This window comes from Brachypodium distachyon, chromosome 1 (genome assembly GCF_000005505.3).
Source record: "Brachypodium distachyon strain Bd21 chromosome 1, Brachypodium_distachyon_v3.0, whole genome shotgun sequence".
Taxonomy (NCBI): Eukaryota; Viridiplantae; Streptophyta; class Magnoliopsida; order Poales; family Poaceae; genus Brachypodium; species Brachypodium distachyon.
Genome location: NC_016131.3, coordinates 20,466,136 through 20,493,861, shown reverse-complemented (window position 1 = coordinate 20,493,861; position 27,726 = coordinate 20,466,136). Strand labels below are relative to the sequence as shown.

Sequence of the window (27,726 nt, the reverse complement as noted above, 5' to 3'; positions counted from 1 at the left end):
TCGTCCTGTCGTGTCAATGCGGAAAATTTGACTAGGCCACGGTCCTTCGAATTAACTTTCAGGATTCGCCCCCTCGATGTCCTGGACTCTTGGTCCGGGGTTCTGCCGTCCTCTCCATGGGTTCTTGTTCTAGTACGTGTAAATGGACGAACATGGCTTTGTTGGGCCAGAATCCTGCCCAGTTCTCGCCTTCTCGGCCCAACATTAACTCTGAGCAAGCGCAAACAGCAAACCCTTCCCGTCGCAACAAGAGAAATCCTCTAATCGTAGCGCCGCACTCACCACCGTCCACCGACCCATCGATACTCATGGCGGCGGTCGCTTCTCGCGCCGGTGCTGCTCGTGCTGGGTTCCGGCGGATGTTTTCCGTCTCGGCCTTCTCCCCACCGCCTCCCCCGGCCGCTCGCCCCGCGGCGGAGCCCTGCAACAACCTCTTCGTCTCAGGCAACTCCTCTTCCCGTGCCTCTCCACTCTTTCATTCTTTCATTTTGTATGTCAAACCCCTTATTGTTTATTCCTTTATGTTCTGGCTCTGAGGATTGTGCCAGTGTTAGCTTCCTGTGCTGTGCTATGTAGGAAGTTGTTACCTCCTGGATTAAGAGCTGATGGTCACTAATTTTTTGTTGCTAGTATAGTCTCTTGGGGTAGGTTATGTTGCAGGAAATTCAATTTATATTTTTCTACGAAATAAAATGCACTATGGAAACATCACCTTATAACATTTCCCCCCGACAAAGACCACCTTACAAAATACATGAATGAAGTACCAAAAAACGACTTACATGTATATCCTCACCTAACAGCCCGCAAGGTTAACCATCAAAGGACATCGACACAATAGTAGACAAATGAACGCCTTATAAGTTGAAATGTTGGAGGGCAATCAAAGGGAAGCTGTTGAGAATAATTGTCAGAATACTATCTCCAGCACTGGTATGCGAGGGTCATCAGATTACACAAAGATATATCGTAAGCGCTCGGCTGTATATCCAACTACCGGACTACTGGTGATCCTCTTCATTCTCAGATTAAGTAGATCAAAACTAGTGAGCTAAATAAATTCAGAAAAGCGTGCGATCCATAATTTAATGACCAAGACAACCACTGCAAGATAGATTATGTTGGAGAACTACCGGAACATTCACTTCAACTCCCAGTACTGGTTCTACATCGTCTTAGCATCTAGTTTGAATCGTTATTGTAGGAGTATCAGATGGGACTAAGTCCTACTCATGGCCAGCAGCGTGTTCTCATGTACTCCCTCATATTTCCATTCCCCTATTGTGCTCTTCTAGAAATATCCTCACAAGTAAGTGGATATGCATTGTACTAAGAGTTACATAATCTATCTTTGTCTCAGAGCAATCTGGTTCCCACCTTCCTTAATCCTATCCCAAGTACCCAGCCAACTTGAGTGACATCTGGCCCATCTCCACCACTGTACTAGCTAAGCTACGAGCTCTCCTGCTCCTGGAGCTGCACTACTCATTCGGTCACTCCTACCCATTGGCAGTGGAGGTGGCACCAATGACGCCATTGTTCACTGCTCGTCCCTTCAGCAAAACAACACCACAACCTCCCCATGAACTTCAATTTCTTGTTCATGTGTGATGTAGACTGATATTTTTGTGTCATATTTCCAGGAAACATGTAGCCAGCCAAGGCACATATAGGTGGTTAGCCCTTTCTGTGAAAGTACATGTGCAATGTGTTAACTTTTTTCCTTGACCTTGGTTGAATCTTGAGATACATTGGATGGATAAACGTGTATTTGTCGATTCTGGCCCCAGGTTGCGGTTGCTGAAGTTTGATGTGCTGATCTTATTTTATACTCCCTCCTTCCCAAAATATAGGCCACATTTGACCTTTCAGTCCCCAATGCAGATTAACTACCATTTTCAGTTATAGTATGTTTAGAACATTAGTAAAAACATATGACATAACAGTTTTTTGCAAGATAAATACAACTGTCCAATCCATATATTCTCACGCATATTCGTGCTGAAAGTTCTAAATCGTTGACTGCATGCATAATAATGTGACTTATATTTGGGAAGGTGGGAGTAATCTACTGTGTAACATTAGACACAAAGCAGAAAATTTCGAAAAGTTGGATTATCTGAATCCATGCCAAGCCTCACTGTTGGATTGAATAATTTATATCTCTTTTTCATGTTTGGTGTTCCCGTTTCTCTGATTCTTTCTGGAATCACATTTCAGAACTTGAGTCAAATTTCTTCCAAGTGAAAACAGATTAGTAGCTCAAGTGAATTTGGATTAGCCTTTTAGCAACCGTCTTGGAATCTAGGGCTTGAAATGAGCTTGCAATTGCTTAGGTTGTGGAGATTGACCAACCGTCTTCATGTAGCTGATGTGATGAATATCACTATTACAGGTCCATATCGTATTTTACATGTGATGACCCGTAGTACTTCCGTCATCTAGATTATCACATCCTGGGATGTTAGTTATCTGATTAACAGTGTTATTTCTGTAGGTCACATTAGGTTTTCGTCATTTCATGTTAGCTTTGTAGCCAAAGTTTGCCATGCCAAACCATAGTCGGTCCTCAATTCCTTCGGCATGTCTTCGTTACATTGTAACACTTGGCTCGCTACACTTTGTTATCCGTATGGTCATCTGTCATAGTTTCAACTTTTTTCCAAACTTGACCACACTTGTGGTAGTAATTTTGTTTGCCGAAGTTTTTGTTGCAGCCACAGTTCACCTATTCCTAAAGATTTTTGTGATATTAGGCATCAGCCAAGCATATGCCCTTCTATTCTCTGTAGTCAATATGATGCAAGAACAGAATTATATGTAATTGGTCCAGGCATACTATTTGAACAGATACTAAACATTAGTTAAACTGGTATTGTTCAAAACACATGATTGGCATTATTCCCTATCATGCATAATGGTGTAATTACTGAACTTTTGTGTTTGAAAATGGAAATGAGCAAGGTTGAATGGTTGATTAGTTAGTATCTTCCTATGGTTTCTGCAAGTTTGGTATGCCCATAGATCATCTTGTTTGGAACGTCAATATTCATCATATTTGTTCTTAAGGAAAATTTGTATATGGCAGTAAGATCTTAATTTACCTTGGAGTTTGGTGATGTCTGTACTTCTTCATGTAGTTGATGTGATGAATATCCTACTATGGTCAAAGTCGTGTTCTACATAGACATTGGTGCATTTTTATTGAAATGCAAAGTTTCATCTTTTTTCAAGATCACACAGAGCTTCATTATGAGCAAGCTGTATAACAAGTTTACACATGCAGGGTTGAATAAGCGCACGACAACTGACGGACTTAGGGAAGCCTTCTCGAAATTCGGTCAGGTTACTGAAGGTATGTGGTTCTAACCTCTGTAGTTCTTTCCTCTGTGTACTACTACTGAATCCATTAATACACATCATCACTATGTTTGCAGCAAGAGTCATCACGGATAGAATATCTGGATACTCCAGAGGTTTTGGCTTTGTTAAATATGCAACTGTGGAAGAAGCTGGTGAGGGCATAAAAGGCATGGATGGAAAGGTGAGGACAAGTTTAAAAGATAGTATAACAAAGCCCTGTGTCTTAATGGAAACTCGGAAACAGTACATCAGTCACTACTCTTTGCCGATGTTGCGCATCCCACTGTAGCTTATTGGGCTTAGTTTTCATCTGCTCTTGACACAAGTCCATCTTTGTGTGTAGTTCCTCGATGGTTGGGTGATATTCGCGGAGTACGCAAAGCAGAGAGAAGCCCAGCAGCCGCCACAATCAGCTGGGACACCATCTGGCTACCAATACTCTAGCTAATAATGTTGGCTGCGTCATAGGAGGCCTATTGGAGTTCTATGGATCACAAATTGCTCGTTCTTCGAGACGTTGTTGATAGACCGTGCTTGTCCACCAAGAAACTAAGCCACATTTTGTCCTAAATTGACCTGTTGAGTAATGGTACTACCTTATTTAGTGAACTGAATAAACTGAATCTGTTAGTAATGGGGAAGGAAAGAAGTACCGAAAACAGAACGGACGTTCAATGCTGTCGTTGCCTAGTGGTCTGCTGTTCTCTCCAGAGAACTACCCCAAAATATACACTTTCTGGTAATAATCAAATAATGACTAAACAGCCTTTCCTCATGTCAAAAAATAAAATAAAAATAATCAACACACGGTGTTACAAAATTGCGCAATGTACAGAGCAAAAGGGAGACAAAACTCAAAATCCTAAAATCACCCAGCCCCTAGCTAATCAGCACATGGATTAATTCCTGTCTACGTACTGCTGTCACCTCCCTTGGAGCATGGTTACCGTGAGATCGGAAGCGGAGTAGGACTCGTAGTAATCGGCATTGCCCCCGAGAAAGCCTTCCCTGTCGGACGAGGTGCACTGCAGCGTGAAGGTGGGCGGCTTGGGCATCGGCAGCACGGAGCTGTCGCTGCCCAGCGCCATCACCACGTAGGGGATGTCCGGCCGGTCGCACGCGTGGTCCTGCACGCACAGCAGCGCCATGTGGACGCACCGCAGCGCCTCCCGCGACGCCGACGACGACCGGATCGACGGGTCGATCAGCTCCGACCCCTTGTCCGCGTTCCACATCTGCCACGCCTGTTTATGATCCATCAAGCAAGCAGTAAGCTAGGTTAGTTGACATGAATTTCACTGATTTTTCAGAGGAGAACCTGCAGAGAGCAGTGGATGGAGGATAATGTGTGATGAGGAGTGCTTACGTAGCCTACGATGTTGAGCGAGCCTTCCATGTGGTGGAAGCTGCTGTTCTTCTGGCCGGTGATGATCTCCAGCACCAGTATGCCGAAGCTGTACACGTCGGACCTCACCGAGAACAGGCCCTCCATCGCGTATTCCGGCGACATGTACCCTCTGATCACACAAAAAAGAAAAGAAATCAGCATCCCAGGCTCTTCAAGTCTTAATTGTCGTTTCAGCAAGCATATATCGTACTAGTGTTGTACTCACAGTGTCCCGACGACGCGGTTGGTGTTCTCCTGCTTCTGGTCGCCGCCGAAGATCCTGGCCATGCCGAAGTCGGAGATCTTGGGGTTCATGTCGTGGTCCAGGAGGATGTTGCTGGCCTTGAGGTCCCTGTGCACCACGCGGAGCCTCGAGTCCCTGTGGAGGTACAGCAGCCCCCGCGCGATCCCTTCGATGATGCTCAGCCTCGTCTTCCAGTCCAGGAGCCCCCGCCGCGCCGGATCTGACACGTAACGCACGCATATCAGTCAGAATTAGCTTTCACGGAGCTCAATTATTGCTGATCGATGCAGGTAGATTTTGAAATGAGATGGGGGAGAGAGTGCGCAAGTACCGAAGAGGAAGGCGTCGAGGCTTTTGTTGGGCATGTACTCGTAGACCAGCATCTTCTCGTGCCCCTGGATGCAGCACCCCAGGATCCGGACCAGGTTGCGGTGCTGCAGCTTCGAGATGAGTATCACCTCGTTCTTGAACTCCTCGCACCCCTGCCCCGAGCTCTTCGACAGCCTCTTCACCGCCACCTCTTCGCCGCCGGGAAGACTCCCCTGCAAATCCATTAATCGATTATGATCCAGATCAGTAACATCACCCATGCATCGATCAAAATCTTTGCAGCAATACTTCAATTCTTTTTTTCTTTTTTTTTTACATTATGCTATTCAGTTGTTGTCCTGATCACATACCTTGTACACATGGCCGAACCCTCCCTCGCCGAGCTTGTTGGAGTCGCTGAAGCCGCCGGTGGCCTCCGCCAAGGTCTCAAGGGGGAAAAGCGGCAGCTCGCAGCTGTCGCCGTTCTCCGCTTCCTCGAGATCGGGCTGCTGTTTGGGCCCCGAGAAATCGTTTTTCGCTTCCCTCCGGGGATGCAGCATCGAGGGTCTCGGCTTCTTCTCTTCCCTGCCGCCAACGCCCAATTTCTCTGCACAAGAATGAAAACCAAATTAACCTCACATGCAAACCGTTGAAATTTTCTATGTTTTCGAGCTCAGAATTGCTTCGGATTTCAGGTACACTGACCAAACCCTCACCTCCGATTCTTCTTCTGCATTTCCACAGGAGAATGCCGCAAGCGGCCAGTACAACCGCCAGGGCGGTGACTACGCTGACAATAACCGCTGTCCATCGCCTCCGTTTCGCGCCTGTTTCTGGCCGGGGTAAGAAAAACAACAGTAAAATTTAGTACAGTATCGGACATGTCCAGTTGTCAAATGAAATGAGTAATTTTCCTGCAGCTAAAAAGGTACAGTGCCGTCTATGAATCTTATGTCTACTCACCCTATCACAACGGAATAGATCAACTTCAAGAATTGACCAAAGTGTCAGACGTCTGCTCCGTGCAAACCGTGCATGTTGTGTGCCAAAGCCACGCATGCATTCAGATCAGGTAATATAAAAATCGCCACATATGGTCAGACATGTTGGCGTGTGCATGCATGGTCAAAGCATGATTTGTTTCACATGTTACTCGTGTGCCACACGCAATATACTAGTATTGGTGAACCTAACTGTAAACTATCCCATCCTAATCTCAAGATGGTTAAAGAACAAACCCTGTTAGGTCATTTTCATGCCATGTCTAATGATCTAGTACTCCGTAGTAAGTTAAAGCATTTAAGACCGGTCCTTCAGTCCTCGTCGGAACAATTAATCTTTTTTTTTCTTTCGAAAAGGATATGTCGGAACAATCTTTAATTAAGCCAACTAGTAAGAGATTGAAATATATATCCGCGGAAGTCAGAAGTCAGGGCCGTTCTTCTTTTGCAGACCTTCAACTTCGAATATCCAAATAACCCTTTTGTTTGCGATAATGCTTTACTACCAAACAAGGACAGCTTGTAAAGCATAAGAAATGGGGAGTGGCACGTCTCATCTGAAAGGCATGCATATCGCATTTCACCATCTAGGAAAGCTTTTCCAGCTAGTTTTTTTCACCGTTCACGACAACTGTTTACTAGCCCAAGTTGGCAACCATCTTGTACTCGGCTAAACATCCTGAAGAATTTTATTCCGTGGACTACAGAAGGCATCGCACCGGATGCGATCCCGAAATTTCACATCTTCCTGCATTTACACTGGATAGCTTTCTCATAGATTTACGGCGACTGTAAACCCAAAGATTCCGCTTGTTTTGTATACGTACTCCTTGTCCCCTTACGAATTCTCAATTAACACGGCTGGATTCAATGTTCCTCATCATGGACTAAAGAACAAAATGGCATGTTCCCTTCCTGGCCAATCCAGTGGTTTGGCTCGGTAGGTGGGGCCGCGCCCATGCGCCAACGACCAAGCGTCACTGGAGCCCGATCCGTCATTGGCATGTGCTCAGTCAAACATGTTCATTTGGCAATTATACTGACCGAACAACTAAGAACTTTCCTAGCTACTCCGTAACGAGTAACGGCAGCTTTGTAAATCCAACTAATTCACAAATCAGTAACAAATGACAACCATCAGTACTAATTAAGAGCAGGAAAGGCTTTGCTGTCAAAAAAAATAAAAATTAAGAGTAGGAAAGACATACCTAATAGAGAAGCAGGGACCTTGATGTGCAGGTCATACCCTTCTCCGTTGGGGAACTTGTAGACATCCACCAAATCCCGGCCGGACCACGTCAAGCACCCGGTGCCGTCGCTGTAGCTGTACGCACCACACGTGCAGTTAGCCAGGCACCACCCCTTGCACGCGTCGGCGCCGCCGACCGTCGACTCCCACACGGCGAAGTCGGGAAGCTTGACGCCGGGGAGCGCCGCGAAGGCGTCGCCACCGCTCACCTCCACGTTCCTCTCGCTGCACGTCAGCGGCTTGCTCCTCACGCAACCCCGCGTCCAGTTCCCTCTCCCGTAATACTCTTCCTCCGACCTCGGCTCGAACCCCTGGAGGCACTTGCAGGCGGCGGCGCGGCCATGGTCGTCGGCGGCGGCGCAGCCGGCGTTGGGGCCGCACGTGTTGTAGGCGTGGCAAGGGATGGTGGGCTGCGACCAGACCACCTCCCAGGCGCCCGTGGATTCCAGGAGCATGTAGCAGGTCTCCGTGCCGTTGGGCTTCAGCACGAACCTGAACTGGGACTCGTTGTAGGCGCTGAAGGTGTAGGACATGACGCCGCCGCGGGTGCCGCTGCCCCGCGACGCGTCGCCGGCGAGCCTGAACCCGTAGACGTAGAGGGACCGCCAGGGGATGCCCACGAACTTGGTGTTGGCCCACTGCCCCGATCTCCAGTACTTGATGCCGCTGTTGTTCGGGGTATTGCCGGGGGTGTGGCGCCAGATGTAGAGCTGGGCCGAGCCGAGCGGGTCCTGGCCCAGCGTGAAGTTGCCCGGGGCCGGGTCGCCGGGGCTGGCCCAGGAGGTGAATAGCGTGTTGCTCGCCACGGCCCCGTCGCGCCGGTCCAGCGTGATGCTCATCCCCGGAAGGAAGGTGTCCGTCGGGTGGTCGAAGCTCTGCCACAGCGGCGCCGTATTCTGTCCCCCATTGCCGAGCACGAGGTTTCCCGTGTCTTGGATCGTGAGAGTGAAGTTGTTGTTGTTCCCCGAGGAAGACGAAGGCGGCGTGTTGCTGGTCTGCCACACGACGCGGTCGCCCTCGAGGATCTGGAGCTGGCCGGAGGAAGTGACCGTGGCGGAGTATAAGGCGGAGGAGGCGCTGACCGGCGCGTCGCGGTTGGCGACCCACGGCACGGTCTCCTCCGCGGCGCGGGCGTAGAGGACGCCGAGGTACGCGCGCGACCCGTCGCCGCCGCCGCGCGGGACGAAGAAGGCGAGGAGGAACGCGCCGTTGGGCGACACGAGCTTGTCGTTGCGGCCCAGCGATTGGCCTTGTAAGAGCGTCGTGGCCGCATCGGCGTGCAGGCAGAGGAGGAGGAAGAGGAAGAAGAAGGGCACGGCCGCGAGCGCTGTGGGTGTGACGAGGCGAGCGTGCTCCATGGGTCGATCAACAATGGCTTTGCTGCCTGTAGTTTTTTTGGCTTTCCCGTGTTTGATTTTTGATCAAGGGGCGCGGAAGACGAGAGGTCGTGAGGGATGAAGACGAGGAGTACTAATAAGGGGAGAGGTTGCTAGCTTCCGAGGCCGTGCTAATATCAAGTGCGCGCGAACCGCGTGGAAAAGGCAATTTAGGCCGCATGGTTTTGAATGGGGTTTCATTAGCTTAATTGGTTACCTTGATTGATCTGGTTGATTAATTAGGCGTCGTGCTGGTGCGACTGTAAAGTGGGTAGGAATCATAGATTATGGAATGGAAGGGGCTGCGAAGCTCCGGGTTCACATTGTTTTGTTTGTTTGAGACCAGAAGACTGAAAAAACGAGCGACAAACTAGCCGTTGACGGATGCTTACTAGTACTGCTGTTTTTTTTTTCTCGAGTACTAACTGCTACTTCTAGTAAGCTGATGATGGCAAAATGATCCACGTTCCGGCTCACGCCCGGCTGAGCTTAATCATGGACTATAAATTAATGGCGTAGTTTGTTGGTCTAGATAAGATCACCCCAAAATGAAGTTCTTCTCGTCAATCTAGCGTCAGTATATGCTCGATTTTTTGTTGTTTTTCGGTTCCTTTGCTCTTGATAGTGACGGAGCTTAGCTAGGCATCATGGGCAATGGCCACCAAAGATCTCCGGCGCCACATTTTCGTTTGCTGCAGTTCGTGTAACATTCGGAGTGCGTGGTGCCGGTGCTGCGGTACATCATGCTGCATGTTTACATGATACATTCACCTGGCACGCACCGAATGCAACACCTAGCTATGTTCGGAGGAAAAATGAGCATTTTAGTCCACAATCTCATAAAACGGACACCTAAATTTCTAGATTTTGATTAGTGATGCAATTTAGTCCAAAATCAGTTGGGAGAGGGGGAAAAACAGACACATGGTTGTCGATTCGGACGAAGTCTGGACCGCAGGTTAACTGATAGATCATCGCAAGGGTGTTCCTTGCAAAATAACCAGTACCCAAGACCATACGCTGGCATGTTCATCCCTATCGATTAATTGGCTTCAGAAGGTTCATTCCTATCGATTCTCACTCAAGACGAGCTGCACGAAGAATCAGAGCGCCCAGACCCACGGACGCAGCCGGTCGATCGCCGAAGAAGAGAAAAGGAGAGCACGTGCCTCAGGTCGAAACTGGAAACCCCAGCAGACGGCCCGGCCGGAGACGGGTCAGCAATGCAGCCGCACAACGCACCTACGACGAGCCGGTCGCTGGACGCGCGCATGTGCGGCTGAAAAAGCGCTGGCACGTACGACCGCGCGACGCAAAGGTAACTAAAAGGCATTCGACACAAAGCGGGAACGAGAATCGTTCTCGGTCTCGGGGAACCTCTGATCGGGATTTTGGACGCCGCCTGCCGCGCCAGGGGTCTCATGGAGGACGAGTCGCGCGTTGCTTTGCTTTCTTCCGATTCGGTCAGCTCGCACTCTACCATCGTCCTCGCCTCGTACCGGCCGACGGCCGTTGACTGATGCTGGAAAGGGGAGCTGCTTCCTGCCAAGCGCCCGCTGGAGGTCCCCGATGGTTTAATGCGGGGGGGCTTTGCTCTGCCCAGACGATTATGTGCTGCTACATGGTGTGAGTGTGTAGTGCCGATCGAATTTGTGCCAAGCCTTAAAAGAAAAACTGATATATTACGACCAAATTCACGTTCGATCCATGTTCAGATAAGGATATACTATACTTGATTTTATATACAGAATGCAGACGAGCCATCACCATCAAGTTAGGATCAGGGCCATGCTGTTAAGTTTGTAGGTAGCTGACCCTGGCAAACCCCCCCGTCTTGAGAATCAACTTTCGCTGTGACTTTACATACAGAAATGGATTTTTCTCATACAAATCGGCTTCATCAAACCGGCGTAATTCCTAATCTACAGAAAACACCACCATTGCAAGTAGCATGAAAATTGGAGACAAAAAGAAGGAACACTCAATTATGCTGCAATTTTCAGTATATTTCCCCTGCTATGCTATCTTCCATGCAACTGCGTCATCGATATGGTACCAATGGAGTGACTCTTCTCGTCGCTTGATTTGCTTGAGTCGGTAGCTCGGCCTCGGAGCATCAGGGTAGGTGGTCTCGGCATGGCAAGGGCGGAGCTGTCGTTGCTCAACATCAGGATGACCGCAGGGATGTCGGGACGGTCTTGGGCGTGATCCTGCACGCACAGGAGTGCAATGTGGATGCACCTCATGACTTGTCGGACCGAACATGATGATCTTATCGATGGATCGATCAGCTCCTCGCACTTGTCCTCATTCCATTGTCGCCATGCCTGAAAAGAGGTTGAGAACTCAAGCCACAAAGAAACAAGACAGAATATTAGAAGTATGATGACATGGAAGGTACGTACATATCCTGCAATGTTTAAGGAGTCCTGCTGGCCATGAAAGCTGACAGCCCTCTTCCCTGTGATGATCTCCAAGATCAGAACTCCAAAGCTATAAACATCAGACTTGACTGAGAATATGCCTTCCATAGCATATTCAGGGGACATGTAGCCGCTGTAAAATGATGAAAATCAGCTTGACATATTGAAGTGGCAATAATATGGTTATTGTAAGGTCTATTTGAGTTGCACATACAATGTCCCAACTACACGATTTGTGTTGAATTGGTTTTCATCGCCTCCGAATATCCTTGCCATTCCGAAATCTGATATCTTAGGGTTCATGTCTGTGTCAAGTAGAATGTTGCTGGCCTTGAGATCGCGATGAACGATACGTAGCCTCGAGTCCCGGTGGAGATATAGCAGCCCTCGAGCTATACCTTCAATGATATCGAACCGCATCCTCCAGTCCAGGAGACCTTGCTTTTCAGAATCTATTTACCAACAGTAATCATAATTTATCAGTATATTGTTCACTCAAAGGAGGAACATAGATGCATGGAAATGGTACGTACTGAAGATGAATGCATCTAAACTTTTGTTAGGCATGTACTCATACACCAATATCTTTTCTTCTCCCTGTATGCAGCATCCTAGTAGTCGGACAAGATTGCGATGCTGCAACTTTGCAATCAGTATGACCTCATTCTTGAACTCCTCAAGGCCTTGACCTGAATTCTTACAAAGCCTCTTCACGGCCACTTCTTCTCCACCTGGTAATATTCCCTGCAGTGATTTTCCTGATATTCATTATCATCATGTCAAGTATAATAAAAATATTAGTTTGCCACTTATAAAATGACACCATACCAAATAGACAGGACCAAATCCTCCTTCCCCAAGCTTGTTGGATTCACTGAAATTAGAAGTAGCAGCTTTAATACGGTCCAGGGAGAGTACTTTGAGTTCATGACTTTTTCCATCCTCCGTTTCATCATCGAAAGGAATTGAATTTGTGATATCTTGCATGCCAGCACTTTGCTGAGATCTTGTAGACGAACGCCTTGACCTCCAACTTGTGTGCACAGCATCTGTTCCAGAATGGTAGTTAAATCTATACTTGTGTCCAAGAGTTCATTTTGAAATAAAAGATTAATTACTTCATCTATCAGTTCACAACTAGGTCCTCTTTAGCATCCCCGCAAAAAAAAGGTCCTCTTTAGCAGTCCATTTTAGCAGAGTTTACAACAGTATGCAAAGAAAGTCCATGTTTTTTCTAAGGAAAATGACCTTTTCACCTCTCAACTTCTGCAAGAGTCAAGATTTCATCCTTCAACACTACAGCCTAAAAGTACAAATCAGACCCTTGCATTAATACTGGATAAATTACCCTCTTGTGCTAGTCAAATACGATCAGCGGTTTTGGCATGATAAGTGATAAGGTGCCACATGGTTCGTAATCACCACCACATGAGAAACTAAAACAACTAACTCAAAAATACTCCATAAAATTAGTTAAATAATCAGGAGATTTAGAGAAAGAAAGAGAGAACAAAAAATGAGACATTTAGAAAAAAGAGGGGAAAAACCTGATTTCTCATACATGTTGATGTCTCCAAATTGCTTGTGTGTGTTTTGTATAATTTTCCCATTTTTCTCCAATATTGTGATTAGTTGAATTTTTTCCCTAAATCTCCTGGGTTTTCAGTAAAAAATTCACAAAACTTTCGAATTATATTTTGTAATTGCTGATGTGGCAGGCTTGTGGTGGTGATTAGGATCCACATGATACCACATAGGCACTAAAGGTAAAAACAATGGTGTGTCATTCCAAAACTACTTTTGCTTGGTCTCATGGGGTAAGTGGTCTGGTATTAACAGTAAAGGGTGTGATTTGTCCAGTTTTAGAGTGGAGTGGTGAAATCTAGACCATGAAAAGAGTTGAGAGGTGTAAGTATAAACTGAACCTTTTCCTCCTTCTAATCTTTAAGACATGGTTCTTGGAACTAACTAGGGGCACTTGACTATACTGATTAGATTAGTGACTATAACCAGCACAAATAATGTAGTCTTTGTGCAGACATTCTCACAGGGCAACAGAGTGAGATTTTGTTACATTTCAATCAGTGAACCAAAATTCATGGAACCTTACCTTTGATATTTCTGCCACGCTTCCACCACAGAAAGAGACAAACTATCAAGAGAAATAGCACGACGGCAGACACTACTGTGGCTATTTTCCAAATTGTGTGACGTTCACCTGCTCATTAAGGGACATGATAACCCAACATAAACATTGTGAGTCAAAACTGAGGAAATATGGCCACGTGCATAACTGCATACATATACTTTATTCTTTAGATAATCTTCATCACTTACGTAACTCAGAAGCAGGAAGCTTGAGGTTTAGTGCATACCCCCCAGTCTGAAACTGGTAAACATCAATCAGTTCACTACCCCAGTGTAGACATCCCGTCAATGTAGTCATGTAGACATAGGCACCACATGAGCAGTTTTGCTGGCAGGAATTCATGCACCCAATCTCATCGGTCACACCAGATACCCAATATGAGAAATCTGGCCACTTGACGTTTTGGATAGAAAGAAATCCATCTCCAGTTTGGTTCACCTGGCAACCCAAAGGTGGGTTCCTAACACAACCTTGGCTCCGATTTCCTGCATTCCACTGATCAGGCGACTTTGGCTGAAAACCTGTTGAAGAAAATGGGGAAAAAAAAGAAAAGGTTACAATTCTAGCTGGCATTTATTTTTGCAAGCATGTATGAAAGGGCATTAAAGTGTCAAAAGAACCAGAGTCAGCACTCTGAATTCCTTGTAGTCAGTTGTTATCAGTGAACAGGCAAGGAAGTGCACCTCTATTTGTTGTGTAAGGAACAAGATAGTTCCTCTTTTACTGTCAGTTGTGATATTTATTTCGCAAGAACCAAACCTGAATATGTAAAGAAATTGCACCAGGAATTGAAGACATACCTTTAAGGCAGGTACATTTTGCCTTGCGATCTTGCACCACCGTGCATATCGCATTTGAACCACATGTGGCATAATACTCGCACTCATTTAACGGTTGCATCCAGACAGTTTCCCACTCCTGTGTAGCCTTCTTAACCATGTAGCAGACGTCCTTGCCATCTGGCGTAACAACAAATCTTTGCAGAGATGTATTTGTTGCAGTGTAAGTGAAGTATGTTCCCAGGGTTTGATCATTTCCTTGTTTGTACCCATACACATACAGCGGCCTATATGGAATGCCTACAAAATTCAGCCCTGTCCATTGGCCTGACCTGTAAAGCATTCAATACAAATTATAATATCTTGAATTAAGTCATTAAATTATTTTTACTGTTCATGTTGAGAAAGGTCACTCATATTCCATTAGGACTTAATCCTATTAGGACTTGGAGAGGTGTGACTATTGGATAATCATACTGGTTCTAATCTTGTAGTGCTTACTACTTTCAAGGTTGTGGACCATATAAAGCTATGAGAAGTGGCCATACAGAACCCAACCTTATCCAAACCAAGGTAAAAAAAAAAAGCATGCACAAGGGATTAAATTTAGGTCTGTAACACTGTATATGACTGAGATCTGAGGGTTCAAGAGGTTTGAGAGGGTTATGAGAGAGTGACAATATCTTGTATTTTTTTAGGCTGTCATTAGGAATTCGCGGTCGCATTCTCAGTAAACACTTGCCAAATTCCACACATTTTCCATCTTTGGTTGGTGAACATCTTAGGTTATGAATTTGCGGTCGCATTATTGTTCTGTTGCATCCATTGATATTCCTCAGCACAGCGGGGGTTTGGTGCAACAACAACACAAGAGAGTACTTGTGAGGGGCACAGAGATTATAGCGCAGGAGACGCTGGTCCATGCCTTGGGGCTCTTGGACCCCAAAGCAAAGTTCGACGACGAGGCCCGTGACAAGCTCGAAAAGTTGTTCCAAGGCCCTTTGGCGATGCAATCCATCCACGCGATCAAAGCGCTCGTCAAGAACATGGAGAAGGTGAATAACAAGGAAATTTATAGAAAAATCTATTAACATCTACAACTCTAAATTAGTTTTATTAAATCCATCATGATATATATTTTCATAGTGTACTTATGAGTATCTCTCTATTTGATATTGTAAATGTTGATACATTTTTCTATAAACTTGGTGAAACTTTAAGAAGTTTGACTTAGGACAAAGCTAGGACTTCTTACATTTAGGAAAGGAGGCATTTAACACTCCGTCTTATGACTAGAGCTTGTTCAGCTCTGAGACTACACATTATATCTAGAGATTTTTTTTTTTCGCGGATCTTATCTAGAGATTGATCAGCTCTAAAACAGGGATATATATGAATGGGTGCTTCTGTGTTGGCACAAGGTTGAGTAAAATGCAGATCAGTACACCAGTGCACCCTCCAAATCTAACTAATAAGCAAGTGCAATTAGCACTTAGGTAGTTAAGGAACTCCTGCTACATATTCACTTCGTGCACCATCAGCCTTACCCAGAACCTAACCCACAAAAAAAGACGCCTTACCCAGAACCTCAAGTAAATCATCAACTGAAAGTTAAAATATGTTAACATTTAATAACACTGCAAAAACTGCTGAACAAACACACGCAGATCAGATAAAACATATCTTTCAGAGATTTGTTCAAATTACTCCTCCAGCATGTACGACTTCAAGCTTTAGAAATAACTTTGGCGGATGCCACTGGCCATCATAACCAACAGATGGGAGCAACCAGACTAATGTATTAAGAAAGTGAGGTTAAAGTGCTGGATTGACCTACTATCTACCATGACTGACTAGTGCCTACTGATGGATTGCAAGTGGAGCCTCGAGGTAACGTCCCTCACTTCTGAACTTAATCTTTTCGTATCACCTATGAAAAGGAGATGCTCGCAGTATGCAATTCAGAGTTTCAGACTAACTAGCTAAGCAGAAAGCTGATGTTGCCTTGTTGCTGATTAAAGCAACTAGAAGAGGATGAGGAACAAAAGAAAAAACCAAAACAAAGGTCCTGGCAGAGAAAAAATTCACTGAACTCTAGCATTATCTTTCGTTAAACTAAACACAGACCTTGGATTGCCCCATGACTGAACGACGCACAAGCCTAGTACGATTAATTATGAATTTAGAAAGAAAGTTGAAGCAAATGATACTACTCCAAAGATGCTAACGGGGCAGGGCATCAATAAACTGACCTCCAGACAGGAACATTGCCGTCTCTCCAGATGTAGGCTTGGTTGGGGTTAACCGGGTCGAGCCCGAGCGCATAGCGGCCCGGCGAAGGGTCCGTCTCGCTTGCCCAGGACGTGAAGAGCATCCGCTCCGCGGGGCCCTTCCCCTGCGCGTTCACGCTGATGCGCATCCCGGAGAGCATGGTGTCGGACGGGTGCCAGAAGCTGTCCCAAATCTCGGTGCCGTCGACGTCGCGCACCTGGAAGCTGCCGGTGTCGAGGATGACGGCCGAGTAACCCCCTCGCGGCGCGGCGCGCGTGGTGGTGTTGGAGGACCAGAGCAAGGGGGCGCCGTCGTCCCTGGCAGCGCCGTCGAGGACGCGGAGCTCGCCGGCGGCCGTGAGCGTGAGCGACGGCGACGGGCCCGTGGCCGCGTTGGCGCGGTTGGCGACCCAGGCGACGGTCCGGGGCTGGATTCCGCGGTACCAGATGCAGAGGTAGAGGCGGGCGGGCTGCTTGGGGTCCGGCGCGTAGAAGCCCGCCTCGAACACCCCAGCCGGGGAGGACACCAGCGTCGCCGACACCGTCAGCGACTCCCCCTGCTTCAGCGTGTCGCTCGCGGCCACGGCCATGGCCAGCGCGCCGCAGAGGCAAGCGAGGAGCGCGAAGAGGGCAGGAGAAGCCGCCATGGATACAAGCCCTCCCTCCTCGTGCCTCCCCCCGCGCGCTATTGGCACCTACTAGGCTCCTACTAGTGCTGCAAGCACCCAGGATCCAGCCCAGCCACCAACTGCCTGCTGTGCTGGGAGGAAGGAATTCACTGGTGGTCTAGCCTCGGCCGTCGACAGAGAAGTGTGTCGTGGCTTTGTTTATTAAGAAGTGCGGCGTGGTTGCTTTTTGCTTTCGGGTTGGTTCAAAAGCGAATCGCCAGGGCTCGGGGGTCGGGGAGTAAATATTATTCTAGCACACCGCGAGGCTCGGGCCCGGCTGTAGCAGCCCCGGTGTGTGTGAGCCCCGGCCGGGCGGAATGCCGGGGGCGGGCCACGGTTTACAAAAAGAACGGAATGTAGCAGTGGGTATCGCGGCACGGGCAAGGCCTTTCGTGGAGGAAGGAAGGTCTGGCTATTTTGCTCATGCAGTGCGTGCTGATGGCGGGTGAGAAAGGGAAAGGCGACAGTGGAAGCAGGGACCGTAGGGATCCTCTTTTTGTATTGTGGTGGAAGGCAGAAAATCTTGTGGTGCCATCCCATCAAAGATCAAGACGCGGGCAACCCAACCTCGCCGACATCAACGGGGGTCAGTGGACAATCGCCAAAGGAGCGAACGCAGGAGTAGTGACACGAGGAACCCCAGTCTGTATCGACAATTCGAGGGAACGATGGGATAGTGCGAATGAAACTAGCGTGGGCAAAAAATTGCCACCATTTCGGAACCCCACGTACGTCGTTTTCATTCCAACAGTGTCCGATTGACGACGCACGAGATCACGATGTCGCCGTACGTGCAAGAAAAGAAAATTGAGCACGTGCGGCCGGCCCTCGAGGTTCGCGCGACGACCGGCCAACGAAAGCCCACGCGGAGACACGGTCTCTGAGCAGGGCCGTTCCATGAGCGGCGGCTGTCTACTTGTTTGGACCCGGAACGTGCGAACCAACACCAGAGGGTCCAGAGAATGATCACAGGGTGTGTGCCAATGCCACCTCCGATCACTTGGAAAGGTGAAGGAATGGCAGTCTTTTGGAACAATAATGATGTGATCATGTGCCGTAGAGCTCTTTGGCTGGGTTGTGTTGGAGGGTCTTTGCTGTCTCGGATCATTCTCTCTCTAGTCTTTTTCCCTTTATTGTGCAGCAACTTTCTTGTTATGACTATGACTACTGGACAGGAGAAAATATGATACGACTGCGGTTAAAAGCTATACTTGCTCCCTGTTGATTTTCTTTCTTGGCACGAGGTCAGAACAGACCACCGGTAGTCGGTAGATGCGGTGTTCTCTTCAAGCGAAAGTTTATATACTCCTCTTGTCGCTGTACATGATCAACAGGACTCCTGTACGCTATTCACTGGCTATCCGGAAGACAGGGACCCCGGAAAACATGGGCAGCTTCTGTATCCAAAGACTTGCCTGCATAAACAAACCCCAAACGCAGCAGCTGGTCGCCAGTTTATACTATGTTTGTTGAGTGCACCCTGCTGAAATCTAGCCCCTCCTGGTTTCTAATCTAACGGCTTCAACAACTCCGAATCTAAAATAGAGATTGGCCGGCAACTCAGCATCGAGACACCAAATCCCCAAATCGGATAAAGACTGGTAGCTAGTATACCAGTCAAGCTCGAGCCGGTGATTGAAAAATCAACGGTCCTGTGCGTCACTGCGGCTCTGGTGGTCTCACATATCATATCAAGCCGGTCAATGGTGTTGTCAGATATGTGCCATTGACAGAGAGCACGAGCCATGCGAGGCTCTTCTTTAGAATTGTCCTCAGGAATTTCGAGAGAAGAAACTTGAGAACGGAATAGGAAAATACCTTATGCTTGGTCCTTTTTTGGTCGATGAAAACGACAATGCTAATGGAGAACATGGAGGAGAAGGCCCCAGCAGCGAAAAGAGAGCAATGATAATGGTCTGTAGTCTGTCTAAGGCATTGAAAACGGCGAACATGATGACGATGACAATGCATTATAATGACGAGCAGAAACTCGTAGTTATAGCCGCAACAATAGAATTAGAAGGCTATCATATAGAGTGAAGAACAAGATGCATCCTAATAGGACCCATGCTGACAACGTGCTGCCGAATGGTAATATACTAATCAGTCAAATACAGGGCAGGTGCGCGAAATGAATAAAAATTTGCATTCGCTTCTAGAAAGGGGTGGCGAGTGCCGAGTGGCGAGCTAGTGTGAGATTTCAATTATCATGTCAAAGAAAGTACAAGTTGAGCTGGAAAACGAACAGCTTAGGATACATGCATGAACACAGAACAGAAAAGAATCTATCTAAGCATGTTTTTCCAGAAAGAGGCGAGTTGCTCACCGAATAAACACTTGAAGAATTCCAGTGAAGAGCATTCATTATTCTCATTCGTGTGCTTAGTTGTTAGGATAGATGAACACGCAAGGACCAGCCACTTGCCAATTTCGGATACTTAATAATAGTAAGAAAACTATCAATCGTCGTTTACAGGTCACAAAGCGCAATGTCTAGAACCAGATCTCTTTAAAAAGATAACATAGCAGACATTATTCGTACAGAAACTAGTCATTGGTTGCTAACCTATCCATGTATTGAGTCCCTTTAAATTGCACCGGGACCTCAGATATGTTCACTAGCTATCTCGTGACACACGCCATAGGATCGATCATCCTATGGACACCACGATACAGGGTTCCACACAAAAAAATGACATGACATCACATCCATACTGGAATAGTAATCTCAGGACAAGAGCTGGGGTCACTGCTTATGATCCGAAAAATTCCAAACAGGCCACCCAAGTAATGCCATTTCAGACTGAAATAAACTAATCCAGTCCTGTCATCGCTGTGTACACCACCAAGTAGCCAAGGACACCAGATGAGTATTTTCTATAGTTTCCATGTGCCTAAAAGGTAATCTGAATGAGAGAAGATACCAGAGCCCAGTCTCCAGGTTCTGGTTCATAATAAATTACCCTTCTAGTGATACAACTAACCAACCAAGCCAGGGCCAGAGAGAATAATACAACTGACCAACCTCTAACCGATAGAGACATCTAGCTAAAAAAGTGCGTCCAGGAAGTAAAGGAAGTTTCTCTGGACATGATATTGACAATGAGCACATCGAGAGATTCACAGTATCTCCCACAAAGTTACTTTTAAGACACAATAGTATAGCTGAAAACATCACGGAGACAACTACTTGGTTCTCTAAGAAGTCAAACTGTAATTTCATCAGAAATAGACAATGCATGTCCAGAAAGTACAAAAGGTTCTGGAGAACAAATGTTCACCACGCACAACAGAAAATACAACAGAGTGAAAGCACTGATGGAGCAGTAAAAGTCTTCACGAACAGCTAATGTGCCAAGTAGAAACCCCAGGTAGCACTCAGCCAACAGTTGACTACTAGAACCTTTGCATGCTGTGGAACAAAAAGGACAGAGTTAAGAGACTGAACAGAAACAGAAGGAATTAATTCAATAAGTATTTGGCAACAAGATTTTTTGTGGTTGTCAGTCAGATTGTAGAATTCTACTTCAAAAGTACATTGTCATCAAAATTCCGATACATTTGAGGAGGGGGTCCTTTCGAAGGATTGTCATACTGGAGTGCTAATCAGAAAGGGTGGAATGGAACAACCAGGAGAGCTAAGGTGGATATATGACCTTACACACCCACATTCATAAGTGCAGGTGCACCACATCTGCTATTAGAAACAGTATCAAAAGCTGGGTCACTGGGCTCTTTGGCCACAATTTCAATCTTATAAGAAATATAACACTGTCCAGGCCCATCTGAGGTTCTCCAGTGTAGACTTGGAGGATGCAATAACCATGTGTCCCAAAGACACAATGTCTTCAGAGATAGTAGTCCACATGACAGGGCAAGTCGGTCCTGGTTGGCTACAATTAGGGCATATGATCCCACAATCTTCTTAGTCAGGGATATGAACCCCATGATATTCTTCTTTAGGAAATTTATCTTTAAGTTGCAGAATTATTCCCAAGATTGGGCCTTAAGCCAATTACAGATATGCCCAGCTCACTACACCCTTTCAGAAATACTAATAATAATGCATCTGTATTTTTTAATAGCCAAAAATATTAAGATTATACATGGTGTCCTATGTGCACTTGTAATCTTTTGTGCAAAAAATATGCATTTTGTTTCCTATGCAAAACAAGAGACAATGATAGCGGTTAAAAAGGGAACTATGCTTGCAGAATTTGTTTTTCTGCACAGGACAAAGATAGAACATTATACCCCATGCGCATGAGAATTACTCTTAAAGAGACATTTCAGAGCCAAAATAATCTGACAGCGACGAGCGGGTCATACAAAATAAATAGACATGCTTACCTGGATCCAAGAGGACATCATGCATGTATACGATCAAGTATCTGCACAAATAACACCAGAAGGTATTAGCTTCATTACAACCTAGAACCTTGACAGGACGCAAATCAGTGACTCTTAATCCATCAGAAACATCACAGATAAGACATCTCAAGACTGATAAAACCCAAAGTACAGTTTCCAGTGCCACAATTCATAAGCAAACATACACCTAACATTGATTCACAGCATGTTGTGGATTAATAGGGCAAATAATAAAACAAACAAAAAAGACTTAAATCTTAGCTAGTCCCACTACCATTACCAATCAGAAGTTAGTGCAAAAACTCCTTTATTATGAACAGTGCCAAAAACTCTTGCCCCGTTTGATAGCTCTGTATTTTTACAGTATTGTGAGAATACTACAATATTTAATTTAACCTCGGCTTTATATACATTGAGGTGTTTGGATGCCCCAAAAAACTGTATTTTGAATACTAGAGTATTTCCAAAACTGAGGTATTTTCTCTGTATAAAAAAAGAGGCCTGGACCTCTTTACTTTTTACAGCATACGAAGGAAAAACACTGGCTCGGAGTAACAACTCGTCCCTCTGTATCTTCATCGAGACGCTGCAGCCTATCATCTCCATCGATACAAAAACGGTGACATCTGACCTCTTCCATTCATCTTGCTCTCTCTCTCCCCCCCCCCAATTTCCCAGCGCCGGCACTGTGGATCTATGACCAGGGGGCGCCCCGGGCGGGTGCCACTCAGAGGCGGCAGTGGGTGAAGGGCCACTGGAGCGGGAGGACGTGGAGAACAAGGCCTCCAGTGGCAAGTTGGGCTGCGGAGCCATGCCGAAGAAGCCACTGCTTTGGCTGGAGGCAGGCGTGGCATTGTGCGAGGATGGAGCAGGAGTGCAGCTGCCGTTGTTGCCTGTAGAAGATTGCAGACCGATGGATTTCTGGGGTTGCGAAGCGTGCTGGCGCTCAGAGATGATGTAGTCAACGAGCCCACCGAAGAATGGCTTGGAGGATAGATCGACGTGCTGCTGCTCAGCGAATGACTTCTCCACGTTCTGGAGCTTCATGGCTGCACATACAAGGAGAATTGTGGAGAACGAGAATGTCACACAGAAGCTAGGAACTAAGCAAGGAGAACAGGAAGGGAAGAGATGTAGAGAAGGAGGAGGTGCTTGCAAGGCACCTTTGGATGCCATCGGGCTTGATCATGATGAAGGTCTGCTCCACCGTCATTGCTGCTAGTGCCAGGCTCGCTAGAGTTTCTAGGTTGAGTTTGGTCGGCAGGGTAGTGGAGGGAGAGGGTAAACAGAGCGCCAAACAGTTCCAAAGTATTTTTAATACTTCAAAATACTCTAGTTTGTCAAAATTGTAGTATTCGTACTTATTTAGTCTAAAATACTGTAGATATGTTCAACTAGTGCCACTGATGCACAGTTATGCTGTGTGTAAAGGCAGATATGACACGTGGCATGGAACATAGTTAAACACTGAAGACATAACAAATAAGCTGGTGTAATCTCAGTATATGCTCGATGGTAATTAAACAATCACAAATAACAGGAACACTAATAGAAGCACAGTTGAAGCACACAATTGAAAGCTAACAAGAAACTGGGATAAAACAGTCCACATATATACAACCCATCAACTTTGAGTATACTTTTTCCAAACAGTGCCCTTGGTTAATACAGATTTCATAAGTAAAACAGCGTGTCCAGGATGAAACGGTGCCTTAACTTCCACAACCCAGATACTTTAGGATCAAACAGAAGGCGTCAAGTGGAACTGTGAAATTAACTAAAAACTGTGATAAACCAATCCAGATAAAAAATTAACTGTACTTTCCCCAGAACAGTACCTTGATTAACAATAGATTTCAAAACTGAAATGGCATGGCTAGGACGGTTTGCCTACCTTCCCTACGAACTGGCCGTTTTTAAAGAAGGCTTCTTGCATATTTTTCTATAGGAATATTGAATATACTCCCTCCGTCCAACAAAGGATGTCTCAACTTTGACCAAATTTGAATGCATCTATATACTAAGTCATGTCTAGATACATCCAAATTTTGACAAACTTGAGACATCTTTTGTTGGACGGAGGAAGTAGTACAATTACAACCTACTAAAAATCTTCCTATTCTATTCCACTCACTTCATCTTCCTAAATTTTTTGGATAAGCTGCAGCTGAGTTGGGACAGGTTCAGGTTCAGGCTTACCTAATGCATAAGGGGTAGAAAAATTTATGTACTTCAAAACCAAAACAACTACTAGGTCGTGCTGTGGTCAAGGGGTCTGTGCGTCTGTTCACCTCCATCCCCAACCAATGCAAAATTGAGTATGTGGTGTAGATGGTCATATAGAAGCTAATCAGTAGGTTGTAATCTGTGTCTTCTACCCATGTCAATACACAAGGAAATGATATGCTTGATCAGTGATCACCATAAGACAAAGGCTGTCCATCATCATTCACAAGGTTAGGAGGCCAGAAGAGAGGGCCAAGTCTTAGTCCATTGCTAAGCACAAGACAGATGGAGACAAGGATGAGCAGTGTGGTAATAAAAATTGGATAATGCTATGTGTGCGGCGATTACTCATCCGATTTCAGTATGATGCAGGATTACACGAGGAGTGGGCCATGTTAAGCCCACACCATCATACTCATACAGATCAGAAATGTTTTACGCAGAGTAGTTCTGATATAAATCTCCAACCAACCAGGCAGAGGCAGAGGCTAAGACAAAGAAATGGGCCTTGGCAGATGCTGCCCGGGTCCAACAGCTGTCACAAAATTGGGAAATGCAACTTGATAGCTGGGTTATGTGTGTTCATGCCTAGCTCCTAGGCCTCTAATAGAACTATTTTGTTTCTATTGATGCGTTGAGTCGCAAAGCTATTGCGTTTTCTCGACCCAACTGACAGTCGTTAGTTTATCTAAAAGCCCAAAAGGCTGGGTAAGCAGGCTAGAACAATCTGGATACATGGTAACCCAAGAAAATACATAAAAGTGCAACTGTAAGTCCATGCTAAATGTGCGCTACCAAATTATCAATCATGTAAACAACAAACACAAATACCACTCGACAGAAAACCTCTCCTTCCATGCTGAGAATGACAGTAAATACAACCCTCTTGTGTGTTATATAAATGCCCCATTGGGCCGTACCAATAATAGGAGCATATTGAAAATAATTAAGTGCCCATGTCTCGCCACCATGCCATCAATGCCGTGGGTTTAAATAAAGAACAAATTAGTACATTACGATGAATCAACAAGCATTAAAACAAAGCATATCGATGAAATATAGGTCAGGTTTCCTGCATTTGTTTAGACATTTGCGAAAGGGAGTAAAAGTAGCACAGAAGTGAAACTAGCAGAAATAAATAAATAAGAAAGTAGAAAACAGAGAAAACATTCATGGTTGATTGCGTTGAGCATAGGCAAATGTAAAGCAGATCCACCATCCACCAAACTGAAAAATGGCACCGTAAGACTAGCATGCATATACTAAACAAGCCCCGTCGATATATACCCTAGAGATGAGGTGCCATGAAGAAACTTGGCTGAATTGTTCCTTCATAGAAAACTTACTAGCTTGCTTCAACAAGCATCTATAGTCTCAAAACGAAGGAACGTTACCGTGCGAATCAGACAGAGGCATCTAGCTAAAAATAACACTGGTGAAGCGCAATCAGCATAACATTACAAATTCTCTAGTCAGCTCAGCATAACTTACATTTAGCTATATATAGAATAATAACCTATAGTTCGTAACTACAGCCGATTGATTGTAACCCAATTTTGATTTGATTTCTGGTGGCTAGTCAAAGCAGGCGGTAGAAGTATTGATGCACTTACCCTTGTGCTCCTCGGTGGCATCATGGTACTCAGCATCCTCCTCTGGCACAGGGTGCAGGACGTCTTCTGCACCCACCGCCGCCTCCAACACAGTGGTGGCCTCCCCTCCCTCTGCTACACCATCATCAGGGGTACGCACCACCACCACGGGGCAAATACAGTGGTGGACGCAGTAATCGCTCACGCTCCCAAGCCTACCCTTGCTGGCCCGCCGCGCCGCACCAAACCCCTTGCTCCCCATGATCACCGCGCTAAGCCCTAGCCTCTCCACCTCGAGGCAGAGCCTCTCCTTCATGTCGTGATCCTTCACGATGTGGATCTTGTAGGGAATCTCCGCCTCCTGGAGTGGCTTAGCCAGGTCCTCGGCTTTGGACGCGGTGAGCGCATCGAAATCCTCCTCCATCTTGCGCGCGGCGACCTCGGCGTCGTCCTCGGGGGATGTGGGGGTGACGGAGCCCCAGTCAGCGCCGTAGAGGACATTCGTGGAGCGGACGTGGAGGAGGATGACGGCGTCGCCGGGGCGGAGGTAGTTGGCGACGGCCCAGCTTACGGCGAAGGCGGACTCGTCGGAGAGATCGACGGCGATGGCGATGCGGCGGTGGGCGGATCCCAGGGGAGCGGCAGCGGCAGCAGCGGTGAAGAAGACGCCCGGGGAGTCGGGCTGGAGGGAAGCCGGCGGAGGAGGGCGCGGTGTGGGCGCCTTCACCCGCGGCGGCGGCGCCACCAGAGGCGGCAGGTCAACGGAGGGGTTCGCCGGAGCCTGCATCGCTGTGTGGGGGTCGGGATCTCTTGCGATTTCTGCTGTGCGGAGCTCGTGAGGCTAGGGTTCTTGCTGGCCTGCCTTGGTTGCTTCGGCGTAGTGGTTTAGTGGGGAAGGGGAAGAAGCTGCTTGAAGAAATGGAAGACTTGGAGGATGCGAGGAACAGAAGGCGTCAAGTGGAAGTCGAAGGGATAATTGAACGTGTCAGAACTCAGAACGACCAAGTCACGGAGTCAGGGCACGTCCACAACGCGACGGTTTTGTTCCAACATGAAAAATGGGGAAGTTCCGAAAAATTGAAAGGTGTAAAAGGCTATTTTTCGAATTTTTTTTAGAAAGAAACACACATACTCTGGAGTACAAAAGGAGACTTCTTGAAACATTTAAAATAGAACTACAAAACTAGATCAAAGATTTGGGACAATTCATTTTAAAAAGATCATTTCTAGTTTTTATTGGTATATATGGAGTAGGTATGTAACAGGTACTAGGAGATGTATGAGGTAAAACCTAATTTTTTTTCTAATTATTAAATCTCAAATAAACAGATCGCATGAGTTATAGTATCTGACAATTTGTATTCAGAAAATAGCCTTTTATTGTCTATGTGGCAAATGCAATTTTAAATGTACAATTACGTTATTGTTCATACAGAAAATGCATTCCTGCCCGCAACATTGTGTTTGAGTTTTACAGGAAATAAACAAGTCTCGTGCTTTTGTGACGTTGATTCTAAAAAAGTAAAATACACCATAAGTTGGAGGGTCCGTTACTTTGCTACTTGGCAGTTCAGTATATATGCACCATATTAGATGACCATCTTTTGATACACATCATGATTTGGCTTTATCCTTTGATGAAGAATTTTTGGCGTATCTTGGTTCACATTCAGTCTATGCACATGACCTGCTCCAACTTGCATGGTTATTAAGATAATGTTCATAAATGTTTGGGACAGAAAATATAAAATTCAGAAATTGTAGTTTGGAGGATGGCCACCACTTCGGGCTTTCCAGAGTAGCACGTTAATATTCATTTTCTTTTTCCTTCTCTTTTGTTCCTTCTAAACTTTAGGAAGTCAAAAGTGCAGAAAGCAATGGCTCAACGGGCATCGCATCCAGCATGCAACTAGCTTGGTTTTCTTCAGATTTTAGACCCTTGACTTGAACGGAATATTCTGGCCAGCTAACAATATTTGCAAATATTCGTCAATGGAATTATTGCAAGGATTGTTGGTTCTATTTTAGTTGAGTTTGTTGGCAAGTTGGTAACACGGCAAGTTAAACATTTGGTAATAATCACCCGAAAAAAAAACATTTGGTAATAATGGATGCGGAAATGCCAAGGCCCATAGCCCCATAGAGTACATTTGGATGGTGATCAAACTTCACCCAACCAAAATTTTAGTCATTGGCTCTTGTTCGGATGAAAACCAACTTTTTGACAAGACAAGGTCTCACTACCAACGCTAGTTTATTTTTTTTTGCCAAAATTAAATTCATGTGCAAGCAAAACCTCAACAAATACTTTAGCACCCA

At 46.0% G+C, this 27,726-nt stretch overlaps 4 protein-coding genes and 2 long non-coding RNA genes across 7 annotated transcripts; 2 read left to right on the top strand and 4 right to left on the bottom strand.

Annotated features, from left to right (window-relative positions):
- The first annotated feature begins 137 nt into the window (after positions 1–137).
- LOC100825797 (organelle RRM domain-containing protein 2, mitochondrial) lies at positions 138–4,022 on the top strand. Its single transcript, XM_003562899.4, has 4 exons — positions 138–444; positions 3,287–3,355; positions 3,438–3,544; positions 3,707–4,022. Exons 1-4 carry the CDS (start codon positions 153–155, stop codon positions 3,809–3,811), a joined length of 573 nt encoding a protein of 190 aa, XP_003562947.2. The 5' UTR covers positions 138–152; the 3' UTR covers positions 3,812–4,022.
- Positions 4,023–4,103: 81 nt separating this feature from the next.
- Positions 4,104–9,037, bottom strand: LOC100846157 (G-type lectin S-receptor-like serine/threonine-protein kinase B120). Its single transcript, XM_010238914.3, has 7 exons — positions 7,513–9,037; positions 6,020–6,136; positions 5,675–5,910; positions 5,326–5,536; positions 4,977–5,214; positions 4,730–4,880; positions 4,104–4,607 (listed from the first exon to the last, which is right to left on the bottom strand). The coding sequence occupies exons 1-7, from the start codon at positions 8,909–8,911 to the stop codon at positions 4,287–4,289; spliced, it is 2,673 nt and encodes an 890-aa protein (XP_010237216.1). The 5' UTR covers positions 8,912–9,037; the 3' UTR covers positions 4,104–4,286.
- Positions 6,014–7,364, top strand: LOC106865733. Of its 2 annotated transcripts, XR_002962374.1 has the most exons (3): positions 6,020–6,145; positions 6,224–6,375; positions 6,756–7,364. It is a non-coding gene; the product is annotated as an uncharacterized LOC106865733 (long non-coding RNA). The 2 variants fall into 2 exon arrangements; XR_001405044.2 differs by lacking the exon at positions 6,756–7,364 and having other exon boundaries at positions 6,014–6,145; positions 6,224–6,540.
- Positions 9,038–10,622: 1,585 nt separating the features above from the next.
- On the bottom strand, positions 10,623–17,439 carry LOC100825184 (G-type lectin S-receptor-like serine/threonine-protein kinase B120). The gene is made up of 9 exons (XM_003562897.4): positions 16,533–17,439; positions 14,302–14,612; positions 13,690–14,022; positions 13,463–13,570; positions 12,181–12,401; positions 11,886–12,096; positions 11,567–11,804; positions 11,335–11,485; positions 10,623–11,256 (listed from the first exon to the last, which is right to left on the bottom strand). The coding sequence occupies exons 1-9, from the start codon at positions 17,195–17,197 to the stop codon at positions 10,951–10,953; spliced, it is 2,544 nt and encodes an 847-aa protein (XP_003562945.1). The 5' UTR covers positions 17,198–17,439; the 3' UTR covers positions 10,623–10,950.
- A 2,849-nt stretch (positions 17,440–20,288) lies between these two features.
- On the bottom strand, positions 20,289–26,366 carry LOC100824886 (universal stress protein PHOS34). Its single transcript, XM_003562896.3, has 3 exons — positions 25,429–26,366; positions 21,569–21,609; positions 20,289–20,630 (listed from the first exon to the last, which is right to left on the bottom strand). The coding sequence occupies exons 1-2, from the start codon at positions 26,192–26,194 to the stop codon at positions 21,602–21,604; spliced, it is 774 nt and encodes a 257-aa protein (XP_003562944.1). The 5' UTR covers positions 26,195–26,366; the 3' UTR covers positions 20,289–20,630; positions 21,569–21,601.
- On the bottom strand, positions 21,880–25,422 carry LOC112269824. The gene is made up of 2 exons (XR_002961961.1): positions 22,753–25,422; positions 21,880–22,638 (listed from the first exon to the last, which is right to left on the bottom strand). It is a non-coding gene; the product is annotated as an uncharacterized LOC112269824 (long non-coding RNA).
- Positions 26,367–27,726: the final 1,360 nt, after the last annotated feature.